We start from the raw sequence: 23,566 nt of genomic DNA, 5'->3' as shown, positions 1-23,566 counted from the left end.
TGGGGGAGTTTCCTTGTCAGAAAGACAAGGCTAAAAGATATTTTTATTTAATTTCTCTAGGTAAGTGGAACAATTAAAACTGTATTATTTACAGAGACAGGAAGGTTCTGAGCTAATTCATCCTCTAAGAAAAAATATGGAATCGTTAGGGGCAGCTGAGCAAAGATACTTTTTCCATGCTTAACAGCCCTCACAGCAGTGTTGAAGATGTTAGGCTGTAATTATAGGAAGATGCTCACTGAACACACCAACTAGTTGTTTCCACTTTGATCTCCACAACCTGAAGGTCTTCCAGAATGGAAGAAGGTCAAGATAAGGATTACATAATTAAAGAAAATTCGAGATTTAGGTGCAATTTAACTCAGTGAGAGTTTAAAAATACCAAGATTATCTATTTTGGATGTGCCAGACACCTTATATAATGAACAGTAGGTTAATATAATAGAAATGCCCATTTTCACAAAACTGTTATTACTTTGTTGCTGTACAAATCTGTTCTCAAAAAATCTTGTGTTGTTAAAAACCATTTTTTAAAAAAAGAAGGATGGTGGTGGAAGTGGAGAGAAATTTACCAAGTCTAGAAAATAAAGGCAGAAAAATGCAGTGAATATACACTAGCTCCAACAGAATGTTTGTGAACACAAGTGAGAATTGTACAATAATCTTTTAAAATAAAAGCACTGGTATTCCTTGCATCCCCTTGCCTACACACACCTACATACAGATATACACAAACCTATAACTAAGCCAGAAAGGGTGGTTTGCTTGTGTTATATAACCCATTTTGTGTCCAACAGCATGGGACTGTTTTCTTGAGGGGATTTTTTGAAGAGTTAGCTTTTATTTGAAATTATAACCTGAGGGGAGTTCTGTTTAGTAGGAATAATATTTTGGGGGTGCTCACTGCCCGTCGTCTTGCACAGGTAGACAGGAGAATGAGACATCTGAAATTGGTGGGGCACATCTGTCCCTGCAGCTGCCATTTATTATCCTTCTCTGAACACTTTGTGATGTACCTTTCCTTGTACCTATGTGATGTACCTGGCCATGAGGCAAACAACACTTACCTCACTTCTCCCTTGACATTTATCTTTCTGCAAACAACAGTTCAGTCTGAAAAAAGTTTTAAGGTTTGTTTTTCCTTCCTCTGTGTGTGTCCCTATCTCCCAACACTTGGTAATGTAACTCCAGACATCCCCATAAGTCCTATGAGGTACAGCTCACCTGTACTGCACATGAACAAATCCATTTCTTCCATTCCCACATCATCCTGCTTAGTTGCATAAACCCACAGATTAAGTTGGAGCCTTCTGTGAAGTGCCAGAAGAGAAGACTTAACACATATGGGCCAAAGGGTCAGGACTTGGCCATAAATTCAGGAAAGCTTGAGAACATTGGTTTTATGGTCTGTGGGTAAATCAGTGGTGCAGTGTATTGGCAGTGAAGGCTGATTCTTCCTGAAAGTCTTGTGTTTACTGTAAAATGACACCAAACTGGGAGGGAGTGTCGACCTGCTGGAAGGCAGGAGGGCTCTGCAGGGATCTGCAGGGATCTGGATAGACTTGAGAGATGGGCTGATTCCAATGGGATGAAGTTCAATAAAGCCAAGTGCCGGGTCCTGCACTTTGGCCACAACAACCCCCTGCAGCGCTACAGGCTGGGCACAGAGTGGCTGGAAAGCAGCCAGGCAGAAAGGGACCTGGGGGTACTAATTGACAGGAAGCTCAACATGAGCCAACAGTGTGCCCAGGTGGCCAAGAAGGCCAATGGGATCTTGTCCTGTATCAAAAATAGCGTGGCCAGCAGGAGCAGGGAAGTGATCCTTCCCCTGTACTCTGCGTTGGTGAGGCCACACCTTGAGTATTGTGTTCAGTTCTGGGCCCCTCAGTTCAGAAAGGATATTGAGGTGCTGGAGCGGGTCCAGAGAAGAGCAACAAGGCTGGTGAAGGGACTGGAGCATAAGTCCTATGGGGAGAGGCTGAGGGAGCTGGGGTTGTTTAGCCTGGAGAAGAGGAGGCTCAGAGGTGACCTCATCACCGTCTATAACTACCTGAAGGGAAGTTCCAGCCAGGTGGGGGTTGGTCTCTTCTCTCAGGCACTCAGCAATAGGACAAGGGGGCACGGGCTTAAGCTCCGCCAGGGGAAATTTAAGTTGGATATCAGGAGAAAATTCTTTACAGAGAGAGTAATCAGGCATTGGAATGGGCTGCCCAGAGAGGTGGTGGATTCACCATCCCTGGAGATTTTTAAACGCAGATTGGACGTGGCACTGAGTGCCATGATCTAGTAAATGGACTGGATTTGGACCAAGGGTTGGACTCGATGATCTCGGAGGTCTTTTCCAACCCAATCGATTCTATGATTCTATGATTCTATGCTGTAGGGTGTGGGTATTCATTATTTTACATCTGACTTTTAACCATTTCATTGGGAGAAACCTGAATAGCAAATGGCAAGAAGGGACAAGATGATCTTGTGCATTGGACAGTGGCATTTCATCCTTTTCTATGCTATAGCACTCTGCCCTAATCTTGCTTTTACTCCTTCAAGATTCACCAATGACAGGCACACAGGGTTTGATATCCAGAACTAAAGAGAAGTCACATTTCTACTTAGGAGTTTTAACTGTAACAGAAATCAGTGACCACTTTTCTGAGAACAGAAGGGTAACCGGTCTCAAAACCCAATCCAGTGACATGAAACACAGACATGGTTATATATGGTCATTTCTTTATCTATGACAGCAAATTAATATATGTATCTGCAGGCAAGATATATCCATGCACAGTGTGTGTTACAAAACATACATCAACCCAAGCAACAAAATATTTAAATCAGATCTGCTTCTTGGAAAACCAGTTGGATTAATACTGTCCTATTAGGTAATGGAACTGGGGAAGGGTCTGGAGCACAAGACTGATGAGGAGCAGCTGAGGGAGCTGGGGGAGCTCAGCCTGGAGAAAAGGAGGTTCAGGGGGGACCTTCTTGCTCTCTGCAACTGCCTGGAGTGCAGCCAGGTGGGGGTCCATGTCTTGTCCCAAATAAAAATCAACAGGACAAGAAGAAACAGCCTCAAGTTGTGCCAGAGGTGGTTTAGACTGGATATTAGGAAAGATTTCTCAACAGAAAGGGTTGTCAAGCGCTGGAACAGGATCTCCAGGGAAGTGGTGGAGTCATCATTCCTGGAGGGATTTAAAAGACATGTGGATGTAGCACTTGGGAACATGGTTTAAGTGGTGGCCTTGGCAGTGCTGGAGGAATGGTTGGACTCCATGATCTGAGAGGTCTTTTCCAACAGAAACAATACTGTGATTCTGTGAAATATTGTATAATATTTCAGTAGAATTCTATAAAGCTTTTTCTTTTTAATTAGCAATATAATAATCATGACTGAAATGTAAATTATATTATATGAGACCAGGACTTAAAAACATTTCATGAAATATTTAGAATCTTCTGATAAGGAATGTTCAGTTCTTCTGAAAACAGACTTTGACAAACACTTCAAGCTAAATAAGGTATCATGTTTCATTCCTTATTCATCCTTCAAATGAATCTGAGAAACTGTGCTGTCTTTGACAGAGTATGTCAGATTTCCCATAGGAATTATCTTTTAAATGCCTGTTCAAAATCTGAAACTTCCTGGTAGACCACATTCTTTACTCAGCTAGTTAAATTAATGGATTAATAAAAAAAAAAAAATAGGAGAAATTTCATCCAGAACACTGAAATTTTTAAGCTACAACTTTGTGAATTTCTCATACTAAAACCTATTAAATATGGATAATGGCTGAGCTTTTTTCCTAACAGAGCATCTTTTTTTTTAGGGTATTCGTGGATCATTCATGGATTTTTTTCTTTATTAGTCTCCCCTGATAACCCTTAGGTTTGACTCCTGCCAGTCATTCTAGATAATTTTCTTGATTTATGTGACACAAACAACTGTGATGTTTAGGAGAAGCACAGACATTTTTCAGGGATCCTTCCTTCACCTTTTAGCAGTGTGGTGGTCCAAACCTTTAGACCGCCATGTCCTTCTTGAATAATCTTACCCAAATCAGACCAGATTTTTACAGCCATTTAAGGGCTGCTTTGATTGGGTGATTGGCACCTTATGAACATGGAGTAGGGGAAAATCAAATTTCTGAAGGACAACTACAAATGCTTAAATGAATACAGAGCTAACAGGAGCTAACCAGAGGACAGAGATGGACACAGCAGGGTGTAGGAGATCAGTCACTTCTCTGATTTGTCTGGGGACAGTCTGGCTCTAGGGAACAACCCCCAGTCTTTGGATCCAAATTCCTGGGTACTAGAGAGAGTGGAGCAGCTGCTTGTCTCTTTAAAATGAAGCTCTAAGAAACAGCTTTGCTGATACCATTCAGAAATATTCTTCTGGCCAGAAAAATACCCCAAAGATGAGACCTCTGGGAACCCTTCAGTTCCAGTGTGATTTGGATAGAAAGGAGCAATGTCTTGCTCAGCCAGAACCCTCCTGATTAAGAGCCAAAACTGTTCTAGGATTTGGTGCATGAATGGGATTATTTATGCCTAAACTTGGTTGTGCAAAGCAGACATCTGCTCTAAGCCAAACACCTGACCTCCCTCTCTACTCGGTGGGCAGAGGAATGCCAGAATTTGATCCAGTTGAGCTTTAACTGCTTTCTTAAAGTGGGTGTGATTAATTGTCTCATGGAAACATCTCTTCCTTTCTGCTTGGTAAAGGGAAACAGATTTATAACTTTCAGGTGTATGAAGTAGGACAAAAGCAGGCCAAGTTTCCTGACTCCCATCGATGCTACTAAGAATTAGAAACTTATGCACCTGGAGGGTCCTTGACCTTTATTGCTTTTTTTTGTGTCTTAATTATCCCTTTCTATATTTCTGAACATTAACATCTACTTAAGATTCTCAAGAATTCAAGTTCCTAAATAATAAGGCCATAAAAGTGCAGTAAATTAGCGAGGCAATCATTTAATCTTGCATATTAATGAAACTTTTTTGTTCTAATGCTGTGAACAGTAACACCCAAACATTTTTAATTTTTTATCTCAATAATTTTATTACATAACCTAACATTTCCCTGTCAGTGATCTTATTGTTCCCATACCACTAAACAAAATTTGCAACCATGTTTTTAAGTACAAAAATTGCAGTACAAACTGATTGCCATACAAGAAAAGGGCAATAGGGAATATATTTTTAGAAAACAGATAATTACTTGATAATTTTAATATGTAGGAGATATGGATGAGTGGGAGAAAAACAAGAAGAGCTTTAGAGAAAATATTTTCTTTGTGGAACACATTGGTTCACCAAAAAATACACGTTTTATCAAGGCATGAATTGTTGTGCTAGTTTTGTATTATGCTGATGGAAAAAATTATATAATTTAAAAGAATTAATCAAATGATAAAATGGAAGTAATTTTAACTTTGCTGATTCCCAGTTTTTCTCCAGCGACCATTCAACCTACATTTTGTTGGCAGTGATCTTACTTTCTCTGCCATCGAAAACTCATCCACAGAAAAGCTTTAAAATCTTTATTTGTTGGAATGACAAAGTCAGTAAATTAGAAGTGTTGCTATTAACTTGGGACCTGATTCTGTCAACATTTATGCAGGTGCCTAATTAATTCATGTAGTTAGGCCCAGAAGTGTTAATGGCTCACATTTTTCAGTCTAAGCATATGCATAACTGTTTTCAAGGCCACGGCTCAAACTATGAAACCAATGTTTAATTTTTCCCCAGAAGTATTGATTTGCTTCTGAATCTAAAATTCATAGCCAGTGTCTCTGTGCATAATAAATGAATCATTCTCTATCTGATGCATTTGCAAGCTTTAACTCCAGATACAGGTCCGTGCCTTTGCCTGAATTTTACTTGTAATTCTTTCGCTGTTGGGATAAGAATATCCTTCGTTGCACAGGAAATGATAGATAAGAAGGACTGGAGGTTGTTTGTCATGGAGCTCAATAACCTTAATTGGAGAATAATACAGTTTTCAACTCAATTTTCAAAAACTTTACTGCATTAAATGGCCACATATGCATGGAGAAGCTGTAAGTAATAGCATCTTGTTAGTTTAAGATGTTTTTTTCTTGCTTGTCTAATCAAAAGTGAGCACTGATGTAAAAATGCAGTTGACAAGCAAGCAATTCATAAAGTAATTTAATAGCTATTTCCATTTTGAAAGAGCGGATAATGGTCACATGTAGCAATGTAAATTAAGGACTAAATTATAGCCAGCTCTGCAAAGTCAGAACGGGTGGAAGAGGCTTCCACACCCAGTGGAAGTCATTGTGGTAACACATGTGGTCAAGTTAATTCAGGAAAATTAATAAAATCTAACTTTCCACCTTACAGTGATTTAATTTGCATTTCCCTTGTTTTGTTTCTAAGAACACCCCAGGTGGCCATTGCAAAGATTTTACCAAAGTCAAGCTGTATCATATCGGCTTCCCCACCACCACTGATACCTGCCCCGTCAAGGAAAATATTGTTAAAGCTTGGTGCAACCTATTTTGACAAATCCATTGCCTGTCCAACATCTGCTCATTATTTACAAGATAATTAAAAATTAATTGCTCTACATCATGTTTCATTTTCTTTCCGGGTACTAAAATTATGTTGAATATTCTATAAATCTCCCCTCCTTTTTTCTCTAGATTTATAATAATAGGCATGTGCTTCCTTTTTTCTTTTTCTAAATCCCTGGAATTTTCACTGTTATTGTGTTCCTTGAGTTCTAAAAGATGGTTCATAAATTGTTTTTATTTTTTCTTAAGAACTACAGGGTAAATTTTACCATACTCTGATAACTTGAAGACATATGTAAAAGATAAATTTCCTTATGTTAATGTAAATGTTCTCCAAACTGCCCATTCCTAATTCAGGTCTGTAGCATCTACTATTAATTATATCAAATACCTGACCAGCTCTGCTAGTTAGGAAATTCTAGACAGAAATTTAAGGTTAAATTTAATTTAACCCTTAATATTAGGGGGTTTACCTCCTTTTTGTTGTCATTTTTGCATCTCTAGTTTCACTTGTTTTATCCCTATGACCCTAAATAATTTCTGATTTATTCTTTAGGTTTACTTCTTTTCGTTGTATTTTGAATGATTGCTTTTTGATAATCAGTCTAAAGACTTCCTTATGCACTCGTATTAGTCTCCTACTACACTTTCAAGTGTTCTATTAATTAAGATAATTTGATATATGAATTTATTAATATTCTTCCCAAAACTTCCAGCTCTCTCATGCTTCTTTTCTAATTAGAATGTTTCCCCTCTGCCTGGCAATGTTTTGTTAATGTTTACTTTTTTAAAGTCTATTGTTGCTGCCACTTTTTCCTGTTTTCTTCAATATATCCCAAGCTCTTACTGAATATTATCTTCATGGAAGATACAATTTTGTTCTTTCATCTGTGTTCATGAACAAATATATATATGTGTATATATATATATATGTATGTGTGTGTGTGTGTATACATATAAATAAGATTTGAATCACTATATTTTGAACTTTAAAGGGTTCCCCATTAATATCCAGTGAGTAATACTTGAGTGCCAGAAACAGCAAGTTTGAGCTCATGGTTGCTGCCACTTGTTCTTCATAATGTAAAATATTCTTGAATCATGTTTTTTGTGATTTTACTTCAAACCAGATAGTAAGATGCATAAAATGTAGTTTTCATTACGATTAAAATAAATTTAAGGATATTCAGTCAAGAAGAAAATGTGGTTTCATGTCACAGTGAAAGTTTCCTTCCTAGGAAAGATTGTCACTGCTTTGGATGAAAATAACACTGGAAATTCCCCTTTGTATTCATCAGTTGGATTCAAGTTACCAAGAAATGCATTAAAATAGGGTATAGGGAAAAGATAGTCCGGAACAAAAAAAGGTAACTGAATGATTTAGGAATCATCTTTCCCTGTTCTTCCAATTATACTGCCAAAATAGTAAAGCCAGTGGTACATGATTTAGATACCTAAATGATAGATTAAAAATGACATGAATATATTGTAAAGATGTCTATCTATAAATCAAGCTTGACCCAAGTTCCTTGAATTCTTTAAAATTAATCCCACTGGATTTTGTATCCAGGTTTCTAGTGAATCCAGGTTTCCTCCAATATTAAGTTTAAAGTTTTTCAGAGGAGTTAATAAGTACAGGAGTGTAGGTGCATTATAATCAGTGGGACCTGACATTCATGTTCCTGTTGTAGGATTTGGCTGTAAGTTGTTAGAGGACTGATTTGGGGAAGATTTTTGCAAACATGATGTGCAGAAAGTGATTATACCTTTAAAGGAATCCTGTACAAAATTTGGAGAAAAGCCTCTTGCTGCTTCAAGGAATGCCCTGAAACTATTTACAGAAGTAATAATTGCTTTAAGCTATGTATTAAAAAGTTCATACCACAGTTTATAATACTGTTAGCTAATATCTATGACTTTTTTTTGTATTATATACATGATGATAGCGAAGAAGCAAAAGTTTCATTTAAGTGCCTTCTCAGAAGTAATATGCTTGATTTTGCATTTTGTCCTTTATATAATCATTATTATTCAGTATGAGCTAGACTGCAGTTAGTTCTCTAAAGGAATGGGCACTGGACGTGGCACTGAGTGCCATGATCTAGTAAATGGACTGGATTTGGACCAAGGGTTGGACTCGATGATCTCGGAGGTCTTTTCCAACCCAATCGATTCTATGATTCTATGATTCTATGATTCTAATGGCTACAGTTTGCTTTGATCACTTGATATCAATATGTACTCTGTTCGTTCCAAGCTGTAAAGCTTTTAAATGTAGTTAACTGGTTGCTCAGATATCTTGCAGTCTTTTAAAAGTTAGTAAATCACACTTTTTAAAGGAATCTTTCCATTCTTTGTTGTGCAACTGGGGGAGAGAATGCGAAGATCATTATTTTTCTGCTGCCAGAAAATGTGCCAGAGCCCTGCATGTGCAGCATCAGTACAAACCCATGCCACGAGCCTTCCTGTGTCTTGGAATTGTAAGAACAGCATGTCCCACATCTGTTGGAAAGTGTCTCTGCCCGAGAGCGGGGGGAGAATGGTCGTGAAAGAAGGTGTCTAATCTTCCTTTTGTTGTGTTTAACCCAGTTATGCCACGTTTTGCTGAGCAAGTGGAGGTTGCCATTGAAGCTCTGAGCGCCAACGTCCCCCAGCCGTTTGAGGAGAACGAGTTCATCGACGCCTCCCGCCTGGTTTACGACGGAGTTCGTGACATCAGGAAAGCTGTTCTGATGATAAGGGTATGTGAAGCACCCGGGGAGTAAAATTTGGGACTGACAGGGAAGTATCATGTTGGATGAGAGAAACACAAAAGCTTCTTGGAATCGACCTTGAGTTGTAATAAGCCAGAAAAGGTTGATATTGAAACAAGCGCGAAACAAAAGTGTATACAACGAAAAAGAATTAGTAGATAAAGAGATGAAGTTGTTTTTGTAGATGAACCACAATTAAATATGTTAATCACCTCGGAGAAGATTTGATTGCCACTGCCAATAGATGCAAACTTCATTACTGTTTCCATAGTAATAGAATTAATTTCCCAAGGTCTTCAAAGTTTGTGCAGATTTTTGTTGTTTTGTTTATTTGGGTTCTTTTCCTAATATATGTGTGCTGCCTAGGATGTGAGGTAGGTCTGGTTAAAATCTAAATGAATAAATAAATTATCTTGCTGCTCCAGTGAGCCTCTGCAGGGATGGTTTTGAATGTTTATTGAGGTATAAATGTGTCATTTCAGTGTTGACTAACCAGTTGATTCAATTTGCTTAGACATCTTTTAATAAAACAAACAAATAAATAAAAGAAACCACAGAACAACATCATTATTATGAGAGTAGGCGTGTGTTGCTTTTCACTGTAGTCTGCAGTCAAAGATTTAAAACATAAAAACACCAAACCAAACCTAGTTTGGACATCTCTTCAGCAACTGAAACTGTTATTTGAAACCCAGATTACCTTGAATCTGCTCTAATGAGAGCCTCATACACATAAAGCTGGGGAGAAAATCATAGAGGATTTTTATTTCTTATGAAGCAAATAACAGGGCTAAAACACCAACTCATCCCTTTGAGCAAACAGGTAACATACACTTGTGGTTGGCAGTGTATTATGGCTCTAATGTAAGACTTCAGGCAGTTGGAGCACTTCAAAATAGCTCCATTTTAGTCATCTCTCACTATGTATTAACATTTACAGAAAAAGCATTTGACAGGCTTAATTTTATAACTGTGAAACATAAATTCCATTCTCATTCCCAGTGCTCATCTCAGGTAGCCTGAATTACAGTCATGACTGATGACAGGGGCAAACCCATCCTGTTTCTGGGTCTGCAGCATCAGAGTTTTGGCAACTCTTCTGGACTAGGATGGGAATCTTTACTTAAATTACTTCCCTGTGAGGGTGGGGAGGTCCTGGCACAGGTTGTCCAGAGAAGCTGTGGCTGCCCCTGGATCCCTGGAAGTGTTCAAGGCCAGGTTGGACAGGGCTTGGAGCAACCTGAGATAGTGGAAGGTGTCCCTGCCCATGCCAGGGGGTGGGACTGGATGGCCTTTAAGGTCCCTTCCAACCCAAACCATTCTATGATTCTATGGTTCTATGAAATGAAAGATCTGCATAGCAAAGAATCTCCATTTTCCCTCCCTGATTATCCAGTTCCTTAGTCTGTAGAAGCAGTTTCCAAACTTCTCTTAGGACAAGAAGCACTTCTTAGCACATTTTAGTCTTCTCTAGTCATTTGAAATCACTTCATGAGGCACAACCATCAGGTGGGATCTCCTATAGAAACACACTTTCCCATCCCCTATACAGAGTTCTGTCTTCCAGCACCCTCCTGTACCTCAGAGTTGTCCCTGAGAGGTTGCCATGAGACTGTCCTGGTGAGATGTTTCTGCTAAGCACAAAGCACCATTTTATATTCTGGAGGCACATTCACTTATTTCATTTCTGCCTCACTGTTCTGTTTACTTGGAAAGCTGATCAGCATGCAGGCTCTGCAGTCCTCCCAAGTTACTTTTGCAATTGTATCACTACTACTTTCCACTCGTTGTATGATATGAGTTAATGAATTCTGCTTACCCAGATTAGGAAGATTTATTTTTGCATTCAGACAATTAATGTATTTATGGAGCTAAATGTAGTACTCCTTACCCAGGCAGAGAACTAAAGCACATAAATGGACTCATTATCCTTGTGAGTTAACTGGAAAAATCCACATATATAAGCTTACACAGACCAGAGTTTGCTGAATCAGAACCTTATTCTCTGTAGAAAACAAAATTAGTTTCACTTTGAGATACTCATTCCCATCTGAACATGTCACCCTGAAATGGAATGTATAATTAAAGAGTGAGGCATTAAGCTATAGAAGAAAGTTTTTAGAATATTTTTATCTAATAATCTATCAAATCTCATGCACCCCTTTAATTCAGGCTATAAAACTTCTCAAAGAATTATTAAAAAAACCCACAAAAACCCGACCTTGCAAACTTTTTAGAGCATCTGACACAATTATTTTCAGGCAGTGATTGTTTGTGTGCAAGCTGTGAAAGATTGAATTTATCTGAGATGATTCTCTCATTTCATAGAGTAAATAAAGCCACTTTTAAAATTAATTTTGGTTGGTATTATTACTTTTGGTAAGCTGAAGGAAAGGGGGATAATCTCTGTTCTTCTCTTTTTCTTTCACAAGGGGAGAATTTATTTTCCCTCTGGAGGAGAAAGGAGACTCATTTTTTCATTGAGGACTATTATTATGAACTACACAGAGGAAAAAATCTCTTCCACAACTTAAGAAGTAGTATAAATGAATTTAAGAGTATAATTATAGAACCAAAAAATAAAATAGAAAATAATAATTTCATTCCGACATCTTTTCTATTACTGTGCAGGGATTAAACTACACTTTGTTTTTTCACAGCTGTTTATGAAATTCCCTCAGTTATTAGCTAGAAACCCTCTCTGCAGTTAGGAGGAATCACAATGGCACCTTTTCTCATTCTTATGTCTCTCTGAGGCCAGTTTGCTCTTTTCACACATGGCCTTTGCTATTAGAAACCTTGCCTTTAGTGGCATCTGCATTAACCTCAGTGTTACATCTGTTTGGGTCAGGAGTGCATTTTTGGAGCCAATCTCCAGGTGCTCCTTCTTGCTGTGTTTTTGTTCATTTTACAGAGTAATCTTAGAGCACAGAAACTTGATTCTTTGGGAGGATGTGCTCTGTGAGCCCCCTAGGACCCAAGGGAATGGCCTGAAGTTGTGTCAGGAGAGGTTTAGGTTGGATATCAGGAAAAGGTTCTTCACTCAGAGGGTGGTCAGGCACTGGAACAGGCTCCCCAGGGAAGTGGCCATGGCCCCAAGGCTGACAGAGTTCAGGAAGCATTTGGAAAATGCTCTCAGGCACATGGTGGGATTTTTTTGGGGCCTGTCTTGTGCAGAGCCAGGAGTTGAACTCGATGATCCTTGTGGATCCAACTCAGGATGTTCTATTTTACAATTCTATGATTAACTGCATTTCTGTTCTATCTTTAAGGGACTTTCAGTCCATGAGAGCAGACTGCAATGAGTCTGAATAAAAATGAAATGAGGGCAGTGTGGGGTCCTTAACTCCAGGCTGTTTGGGTGTATTAATGCCCTTCCACTCTTCCACACTTGTCAGTACAGGTTTAGCCATCATCACCTGTGGGGCAGCCACTGTGGAGAAACCCAAAGTGCTGCAACTTTTCAGGTCCTCTGGAAAACTAGATCTGATGCAGAATCCCATCATCTTTTGAAACAGCCTATCTCCAAAGAGTGTTATGGGGTCCACTGTCTGCATTGACTGCCTGCTACTTCTCAGACTGAATTTGAAGTGTTAGGTTTTACTGTAAATCATTAAACAACCAAAGACCTGCAGTGAGAGAGGTTCTCTGACTTAGGCACTCAGGTACTGCTTGCACCTGAATCACTCAGGCTTCAATTGTACCAAAACAAATGTACAGACGAGTGTGGAGTTGGATAGAAAAGCATATTATAAGGTCTACTTTTTTTTTTTTTCCCTTATCTTTTAGAATTAAAGGGCATTTTTGTGGTAAAAAATGGGGGAGTATCTTTTCATCTTTTCAGTCTTTCCTCTCATTACAAGGTTAGCTTGACTTGGTGTTCACAGTGTTGAAATTCTTATAATTGCATCTTACAATTTCTAAGTGCATACAGCAGTGTAGCATAGTGGGGTTTCTATCTTCATCAAGTATATTTGAGTTGGTGAAATATGAAACAAATAGCACTTATCTGCATATATATGCCATTTTATGACTTGTATAATTCACATTTTTATACAGCAGTCACAAAAGATAAAAAAAAATATAGTGATGGAAGGTATTTTGTTTACAGTAAGCTCTTTACTCTCACAGTCAGAAAGATATTTAAACAAAATATTCCAGTACCTGGAAGTTAAAAGTCACCATATTCATATTAGAAATAAAACATGCATCTTAAAAGAGAAAGTATGTATTTACTGGGTGATTTATCTAGGATTGTGAAAGAATATTCTTCACTAGAAGAATTCATCTGAGTTAGATGAATGAAGAATATGCTCTTTGTGTAGTAGAGATACTCTATTTGAAAAAGAAGTTGTCCTGGGAAGTCTTATGGCCTGTGCTACAAACCAGACAGACTAAAAATGATGAAAATGGCCCAGTTTTCTGCTGAAATCAGTCAGGTCATAAAATCTATTAGTTTTGAAAATTACTGTAGCTTCTCCTGCCACTGGCAGTTGTCAGTTTTGTTCGGAAACAAGTCTCAAATCCGTATTTCCTGCATTTATGTGACCATAAGTCCATGTATCTGCAAGATGGATTCAGTCCTTCCATCCTCCAAATCAGATAAATTGAGTTTCAGACTCTTCTGTCACGGAAACTAGGTTTTAAATACCAAGGTCCTGTTAGTTGTACACAAAAATTAGAGTTGTTATGGTATTTTTAGAAGGCCCTGCTAAGAGTAGAAGTCTTTAAGTCAAGGAACTTCAATATTTCTTTTTATACCTTTGTGTCTAAACAAAAGGGAGATTCTATTCTATGTGGGCTGCATGTCCAAGAGATCAGCTAAAACAAAGGAATGGTGCAAGGCTGAAAAGCATGAAGATGTTTGAAATGGCATCAGACAGACTCCAGTCCTTCCCCTCAATGAAAAATGTAGCTATCTGGGGAAGAAAACAAGGATGTTAAATTCACCACACTTAAAAACCTAAAGAGAATGAAATGAATCTGAAAGATCATTTTGAATTAGATCTCACATGTACAGAGGAGAAATATGGAGATGTAATGTGCTTGGAGTGTATTAGTTGCATTGCTGGTCCTTTTGCTTTGTACTACATTTTCTCCAAGTTCAACACCTATACCCATTAAATTTCAGTCTTTGAAAGACCACAAATGTTAATGTTAGTAGTGTCAAACAACAACAGCAATACGTTTTTTTCTGAATCTTTCTTTAAGAGTAAATCCTTGAATAGAATTTTCAGAATATTTTTGCTTTTTTAAGGGACATCCTCATGGATGTTCTTACTGGTTACAGTGTTGAGATGTGTATTTTGAATGTTACACCCTTACTTTGCTGAAGTCTGACTATGAAAGCCTGGGGGAGGACTGCACTTTATTTTTTATATTCTTATCTATATAAGTGGAGATAGAAGAAACTAAGAGGAGGATATTTGGGGGTGAAAGGATACAGGTGTTACAATGACCAGTGAAACTGGGTAGTTGAATGGACTTGGAGGATGGGTCAGAGCCAGCTGGTTTATGAAGAAGGAGTTGAAGCTCTCCACCCTATTCCTTTTCTTCCCAGGAAAGTGCAGGCAGAGCCCTATGACAGAAAATACTCTCTTTGCTCAGGGAGTTGTATGATTCTCTTTGTAGCTTGTTTGTTTGTGACAGATTTTAAGGTCACACTCTGCCCTCAGGCAGCTGAGCAGAGAAAATAAAGTGATTAAAGGTGATTGGAAAACAAGACCATTGGTCATTTTAATGATGGGTACCAATCTTTCTGTTTTTCCTGTGACAGTAGAGAAAAGGTAAATTCATTTCTCATCTAAACTTCTCGTGCTGTCTGTCCTGTTACACACGCTGTTTGTACATGTCTCTCTTCAGAGATGCAGCCTGAGTTCCATTACCACACTGTCACACTTGGTTACTTCTTCCTCCAGCACTCGGCATCAAAACACATATTTAATTCATACTCTTCAAGCCAAATGATGATGGCTGTGTTTTACTCTCCCCATCCTGTGCACTTCACCATGCAGCTCCAAACAGTGATGTGCACTTCACGTTGGAAGCCAGGCTGGAATATAAACACCGCCAAAAGACTTCTCCACGTTACGTTAGAGGGTTTGGAGCGGTTCCTAGTGACTGAGCATCTTCAAGGCAGAGCTGTAATGACAACTGGCAATGATTAGCACCTCTGCTAAAAAGCTTGACGTTGCCTCCAAGCATGGAATGCCAGCATGGATGATTTCTTCTGTAATGGCCTTCGAGATTGACACTGGGGGCACACGGGGGTATCCAGTAAGGTGATACAGTTACTGTGATCTTCTTCTTCTATCACCATTATCATGTATTGTACCTACAGAAGTTACTCATGGCCAGACTGTTGTCCTAGAGGCTATTCAGTCACAAAATGGAATATAATCTTCTTTCTAAAGACTCTTTTTTTGCATCATCTATAATAAATATAGTACTAAATAGTGATTTTATTTATACTGTCTCTCTGTATATACATAAGGAAATTCTTTTCTCCTAATTTTTTGCTAGAAGATGAAAAAGCCCAAATAAACATATCCATCAGTTATTTTTTTTCCTCCCTCCCTCTGAAATTTCAAGAAAGCTGAAGCCTGCATATATGTAACTAGATTTAACCAATCTGCTTAGAGACCCTCACACCATTTGTAGCACCAGCAATGGAGATAACATGATTTCAGTCAGGGGATGAGACAAATTCCAAAGCCCTGTATCTGAAAAGAACCATGTGAGTTAACAAGATAACACAGGTTATAAACTTTATATTTATTTGAAAACCAGTTGACATCATTTACAATTTCTTTTAATGGGAAATCTCTTATTTGTTTTGATAAATTTTTCTTCCAGGATGTCAGTTGCTTTTTCCCAGATATTTACTTTCTCTTTTGAAGATTACATGTAGCTTCCAGTAATATAATAGTATTAGTGTCCATTTATATAAGAAATAACATTATTTTGAAATACAGCATTCTGGTTGTTAGTGTTTCCAAAGGATATTTGTTCCTGGAACTGCATTCATCATGTTAACAGAGTTAAGAGAAATTGCAGTAAGAAAAGTTGTGGCAAGGTAATGACAAATGTTATTTGTAAAGAAAACTAGAGGTGAAACAACTTAATTTTTAAGACAATTCAATTTCAGTTCCTGACTGCTTGGGCAGACAAGTTCATTTAAAAGGGAAACAGAACAGCATTTCCTGGGCAAGGGATCGATGAAATAAGAGCTTACTGTGCATAGGACTTTGTCTGTATTCTTTCTAAGCTTGTCATCTCCTCTCTTTGGCTTTCTCTCCCTGTCTCTCTCTCTCTCTCTCTAGACCCCTGAAGAGCTGGAGGATGATTCAGACTTCGAGCAGGAAGATTATGACGTTCGCAGCCGAACAAGTGTACAGACTGAGGATGACCAGCTTATTGCTGGCCAGAGTGCCAGGGTGAGTGTAAAACCCACATAAAACATTGATGTCTGTATAGCCACCAATAAAAAGCTGTGCCTCAGAAAGCAAAGGCAGTGATTTCCAATCTTCAGGGTCATTTGAGAAAGGGCAGAACCAACCTGACCCAAGTGTTGAAAGTTCGTGTCGCACCTCTTGGAGTAGCACTGACTTCATTGAATGATCTTCCTGAGGCTTTCGTGATGCCTTGTATCAGCTGTTTGCTCCAGCTACTGCTGTAAGAGGAGGCTTTGCAGGTTTGGAATGTGCTGAAGGCCGTGGGAGTAGTCAGCAAATTAAAAAAAAAATAAAAAAATCCCATCAGGGCACCATGTGCCGTATCCAGAGAAATCTTACATTAGTCATGTTTCCCAGTGTGCAAACCTGTCAAGAAGATCTGTTTAAGCTACCGAGTAGTCCCTGTAATTTAATTGTAATTGAAGACATTTGCTACTGAGTCAATGTAATTTTGCCAGGGTAATTACATCATGATAAACTCCAGTCATTGTGATTTGCGACCTCAGCTTGTGCACGGGGATTGCAAATGAAGCTGATGAGTGCTTCAGGGGTCACAGGTGCTGGGGAAGTGAAGTTTGTTAACACTCAGGAATATTCCTGTTAACACTCGGGATTATGCCACCCTCTGATGAATGTTTACTTCATACTGAATAGGCTGCTCATATCACATTATTAAAAAAAAACCATCAGAATATAATTGGAGGGGAAAATGACATCGTGAAAATATATTTGACTGGAAGGAGAGTTTAAAAAATAAGCCTTAAACATTTTCCAGCAGAGAACCGGTGGGGAACTGGGAGTTACCTGAATGATTTTTATGGCTGTTTCACACAAGTCTGTGGTTTTTTCTGATGTGTCCTCACACACTTAAACAAACACTAGCAAAAGCTCGTAGCTGGAATGGGGATTTCTTACCTTGGATTCTGCAAGAGGATTTGTAGGGCTGAGAACCTAAAGATCAAAAGGCAATGATGCTTTGAAAAATCAATTCAGAGCAGCAGGACAGAGGAGTTTTTAGCTGCTCTAGGACTCGGAGTATGTTGGAACTTAATATAAAGATTTTATACCCTGAAAAGAAACAGAAGAGTTACACAAATCTAAAAGAAGCTTACTTAAAAGTATGGGAGAAATGTGAGACATGGAGCCAGTGTAATGGGCAGATATTTCTTTTTGTCTTAAATTAATTTCCATGAATATTGAACACAGATGGTAAATAAATCATACCATGTATCAGAAAAGCTGGATTTCTATCACCAAATCACAAGGACATAATACATATATTCATTTTGATCTACAAGAAGAGAGATGGATTGTAGGTCCTATCCCAGAGAGCTGGGTGACCAGGAACTGACAGTGAAAACCATGCAGTACCAAGAATTTCAAAATGATACCTGGATACCTCACTGTGAGAAGGATGACAGAACTGTGTTCTGGAGGGAGATGACTATCTTTTGTGATTTTTATATTTTAAAGAGCATAAAGTGCTTTCTGTTATATTCAAAGACTTGACTACTAAAGTAAGTTTCAGGTACAGCAGAATTGAGGTACGGTACAGAGTATTCTATCAAAATTCATAGTCTTTTCCATTTTTTTGGTTACATTTAGGACTAGTAGCATATCATCCTTTCTTGATCTGAAAACCAAGTAAAGACTGCAGTAATTTTTTTGCTAAGAATTGAGTTCACCTAGGGACTTATGAGTCTTAAATTCTACAACATTTATTACAGTTATTATTATTGCTGCACTTAAAACCTTCTGCTTTGATCAGCTGCAAACACTGTATAAACATAATACATTATAAGGACAGTTCCTGAATAACATAGATTGCAATATGTCAGAGGAAGCAACAAATGACAAAAACCTAAAAGGAAAACATGCTAAGCAGAAACTGCCCATTCCACACTCTGCAGTGACTCATTGAAATGATTCTGCTAAGTGGAATAGTATCTTATTTGAACCGTTTCCGCAGAAAATATTCAAAACATTTTTATTTGTGGAATGTAATGGATTTGTTTAATATGCTTACTCCATAAAGCTGTTAGTATTTCAGTAGAAAGGCTTGTGTTGGCCTTCAGTGGAAATAAAACTGGAATGAATGAGTTGCATTTGCTGTAGGATATGGCTGCTTTGAAAGCACCTCACCAGCTGGAACAGAAATATTAAAACACTGGATACCAGTTTAAAGCGTGTGCAGGTGAAGCTGCCACCAAAAGAAACTGCAGGCAAGACATTCAGATCCAATTCCCAAATTTTACCACTCCTATCATGGTCTCTTCAGTTAATTCATCAGTTCTAGGGTTTTATGTGTATTTTATCTATTTATTTATTTATTGGCTTGACTTACACAGCATTTTTCTGTGGAAGGACTTTTATTCTAACATTTGAAACTGCTGAGTTACATTGATAAGGCCTAATTAAAACTCGTGTTGAATTTTAATTTGATTAACTTGCAAATTTCTCATTTTCTGATCTACTGTTTATAACCCTTTTTCATTTCAGTTTTGGAAAAGGTCAACTATGAACTTTCAAAAGCCAAGAGCATTTAAAGAATATGTAGCAAAAAGACTTCAGCTGATTGAAAGTGACATAAACAAGAAAAAAATGTAATGACACTTAAATATGTGTCACACCCCATTAAATGCATAATGTGGTCTTCAGAACCCCTAAAGCCAAATAGTGAGTTAACTTGGAAATCATTATTGGAAGTGTCCATTTGATCTTCAAAAGTAATTATTATAGTTTTTTAGGTTTTTTTTTTTTTTTGAGAGGGCAGGGAACTTTCTGCTTTCTTGATGTTGAGGCAGATTAGTACCAACCTGTGTAGTGCCTTTTTGCATATCGTCCAAGAGACAGAGCACTAAATATCATTAAAAGACATGTTTGTTACAATTCACTGTAAATGTATTATCTTGCATGTCATAGCTTATTTTAGTGTTGGGTTAATCAGAAACTTGGATTTCTGACAGAGAGTGAGACTAGGGGAGACACTGGCAATTCAGCCTGCCTTTTCCCATAAATGTCCTTCATTTTATTCTTCCTGGAAGTTAAGATTTAATAGGAATTTAATCCTCCTGTATCAACTGGTGAATAATCTGTATGTCATATAATTTTTACCATCTTGAAGGTGCAAGAAGAGTTATAAACATGCTGTGGATTTGGCTTTGCCTGTCCTAACAGAAATCAAATGCTTGCTGGATTTTGCTTGGCATCTTCAACTCCCATGAAAAGCAACTGAAGCTGTGCTTGCCATTTGGACCACTGGAAATGTCAAGTTTCTGGCTTCCTTTTTTCATGCCCAACTTCTGTTTTTTTCTCCAGGCTATCATGGCTCAGCTTCCCCAGGAGGAGAAGGCTAAGATTGCTGAGCAGGTAGAGATATTCCACCAAGAGAAGAGCAAACTGGATGCAGAGGTGGCAAAGTGGGATGACAGTGGTAATGACATCATTGTGCTGGCAAAGCAGATGTGCATGATCATGATGGAAATGACAGACTTCACTAGGTAAGGACAAAATAACCTGCACTGAGGAGTCCAGATATGCCACATCTTTCTTTTTTTGTTCAGTTTGTAGCCTGTTGAGATGATTTGCTGCATTTTTGGAGATGCAAAGCCAAGTAACACACATCACATACAGTGGGATGTGTTGTTTAGTTCTCTGCGCACAACAGCTCTGGATATTTCTCCAAACAGGATTAATCACATGAAGTTTTTTGTCCTGTTTGTGAATCTCTTTTACTTGCAGATCATCTTGAATTTCAGCACCAGAGTTAGTCTGTGACCTTACAGACACTCCACTGACATTTCGTTTAGTACCCATCTAAAATGCATGCGCCCCTCTGAACTTTCAACATTTCACTGCAATTTGTGTCAATCAAAAATAATGGCAAAACTATTTATATAATTTTGATCACTGAACTTCTTTCAAAAAAAAATTCCAAATGAAACGAAACTGTTTTGATCTAATATGTCGTGGAAGTTTGTCAGTAATGATTTTTTTCTTTTTTTTGCTTTCATTTTATTTCTCTATTGATATCTTGTTCTTCTCTAATTGGAAAGCATCAAAAGGCCATTCATTAATGGCATAATGTAAACAGAATTATTTTGTTAAACTGTAGCCATAGTGTTAAACACACCAGGGACAACATTTTACAGGATTCTTTGAATTACAAATCATCATAATAGATTAAATTTTGTTCAGTGTTTATTTTTAATGGGAGTTCAGACGTTTCAATGGTATCTGCCAAAATGTGATTGCCCAAAACTGGACAAAAATCTTCATGTTTTCCTTTAGAATTAAAATAAAACATCCATTTATTCATCTCACTGTGTTCCACAGAGAAGCTAGAAGTGTTCCAGACCAAGTTGGATGGGTCTTGGAGCAACCTGGTCTAGTGGAAGATGTCCCTGCCCATGGCAGGGGGTTGGAACAGGATGATCTTTAAGGTCTCTTCCAACCCAAATCTTTCTGTGATTCTATGATTTCTTAATCTCCAGCTGATCACATGCCTTTGTATCTGAAACCTTCAAACCACGTCAGAGGAACCAGTCTCTGCATTTACAACGTGGAGTTCACACACACCTGATAGAGAGAGAGAGAGAGAGAGAGAGAGGGAAGGGGTGTGTATAAATAACATTAATTTTCAAATAACTTGACTATTTGCATAGGTAGTTAATTGATAATAGGCAACAGCAAACATTTTTATCCATTTTAAATTTAATTATACCTATAGAAAGTTTGCTTGCTTTAATAGATTACTACTATACTTGCTCCAAGCCATCATTCTCTCCACTTACTTGTTTTCCTCTCAGTTTGTGCATTTACAACTGTTCTTTTTGCAGTAGATTCACCACCCCTGGATACCAAATGTCAGGGTAGAACCTCCTGTGAAGGGTGATATTTTACAGGATTCTGAATTACTTATGTACTTGTATTGCCTTGGGACTCTGATCCTTCTGACCAAAAAAAAACAGTATGAAAAACTGCCCAAACAGTGTTTCATGGAAGGAAGAAATGATGTTCTAAAGACACAGCCTAGAATATGAACATTTCATGCAGCCTCCTGGACAATCTTTGATACACAGATCATGGAATTGAAAATTTTGTAATTACATTTCCCAGCATCAAAAGAACAGAACTAATATGAGAATGAGAGAAAACTACTGTCACATTTGAAGTAAATAAAAAAAAAATCAAAGTGCACCTCTGTCAGCATCAGATTCAATAACAGCTTGTTTAATATATTCCATTAAAACAGAACAAAGTCTATCACACCTTTCTGGTTGACTGTAACCTCAGCAGTGTTAAAATAGAATAACTTTTCAAATGCATGGAGTTTGTGACAGCAAGATCTGCTCATGTAATTAATGCAGAAACATAAGAGGTCACCAAGAAGGACTTTTGCTGCAGTTTAAGTTCACCAGAAGTGGGATACTTTTGTTTCATTATCTGTTTAAGGTGGAAATGGAAGTATGGAAAGAAGATTAAAGTGGAACTATGTTTTAGCATGTTATTCTTGGCATTATAGTTTGTGAAAAAAGGAAAAATAATACAATGTTATGCTTAGAAAAAAATTCCTTCTACTTCAATTTTTTTAAAGAATTGCCTGATCATAGTATGATTTTCCAAATTTAAAAAAAAAATAAAATAAGCTCACTTCCAACTGAGCCATTCTCAGGAGCAGCAGCAATTTGATAAGTACAAACAAGATTGAAGTTTTGAGTGTGAAACAAACTCAGAAAAGTCTGTGTTGACTTTTTAATTTTTGTCTTAATGCACTTTGGTTGCTTTATAGACTAAAATGAGAGTTTTGTATGTCATCTTAAAAATATAGTGAAAGATCAGTCTTAAAGCTAATTATACATGTTTTAAGTGTAATATAAGGATTATGCTTCACATGTCTTTATTTTCCAATGAAAAAAAAACTACCAAAAAAAAGTTTTCTAAAATGTGACATTCTTGCCCTAGACATGATGGGCTTAACATTTAGCACTGGCTTGGGAATCGCATAATTTTTGAATAGTTGTGTATTCCAGAAAGAGCATTGGCTTAATGAGCACTTAAAAATGCATATACTTCTAAGTACAGCTCAGCTCATGTGCTTGAAGGCACCATCACACTAAATTGCTGGTGAGGCATTTTGTAAGGAAGAGGAAATGCAGCAAACCGATTTCTTAATCAAGCTGTACTATAAAGTAGTTAAAAGGTGAGATTCTAATAAATTAAGAAGTCATTCGAGTTGCTATTTTAAAATCAAGCACTAAACAGGGTCACTAAAGCTGTTGCCTCTCATGATTTATTTAGGTTGTGCGTAATTGTCTTGTATTTCACAGAGGCAAAGGCCCCCTGAAGAACACATCAGATGTCATTAATGCAGCCAAGAAGATTGCAGAGGCAGGATCGAGGATGGACAAATTGGCACGGGCAGTAGCTGATCAGGTAACCACAAAAATGAGCAGAAATGTGATGTAACCTCTATAGATGAGTTGCCTTTTGCAGGAAGAGGTTATCTTTACTTGGCAGAGAATCACCTGCTGGAAGTCACCACCTGGACTCTGATCTACCCATCGAATAGAAGTTTTTCTGTACCTATCAGTTGGGTTTTGCAGTAAAGGAAAGTCACAAACAAGTCTCTCTAAATCTCAGAAATGCTTGACTTGTTCCACCTCATTCCTGGGCCCAGATGTTGTGTTAGAATTAGACTGATAGAGACTCATTTAGGTTGGAAAAGACCTCTAAGATCATCGAGTCCAAAATTTATTTGCTGTTATGGAAGCAGTAGAGACTCAGATGCTCCGTTACCTTTGCCATATGCCTTGGAATT

General features: G+C 37.9%; 1 protein-coding gene across 3 annotated transcripts in view; it reads left to right on the top strand.

Moving 5' to 3' along the window:
• The window catches only part of CTNNA2 (catenin alpha 2), a 407,233-nt gene that overhangs the window by 352,696 nt on the left and 30,971 nt on the right, over positions 1-23,566 (top strand). For all 3 annotated transcript variants that reach the window (XM_039383431.1, XM_039383432.1, XM_027729292.2), the window contains 4 exons: positions 9,129-9,280; positions 16,615-16,728; positions 20,065-20,246; positions 23,076-23,181. In XM_039383431.1, the coding sequence (XP_039239365.1) occupies positions 9,129-9,280; positions 16,615-16,728; positions 20,065-20,246; positions 23,076-23,181 (554 nt within the window). The remainder of the gene's footprint in view (positions 1-9,128; positions 9,281-16,614; positions 16,729-20,064; positions 20,247-23,075; positions 23,182-23,566) is intronic.

This window comes from Pipra filicauda, unplaced genomic scaffold (genome assembly GCF_003945595.2).
Source record: "Pipra filicauda isolate LSUMZ 115617 unplaced genomic scaffold, ASM394559v2 scaffold30_size5312502_pilon, whole genome shotgun sequence".
NCBI classification, from domain to species: Eukaryota; Metazoa; Chordata; class Aves; order Passeriformes; family Pipridae; genus Pipra; species Pipra filicauda.
This window is presented reverse-complemented; position numbering and strand designations above follow the sequence as displayed.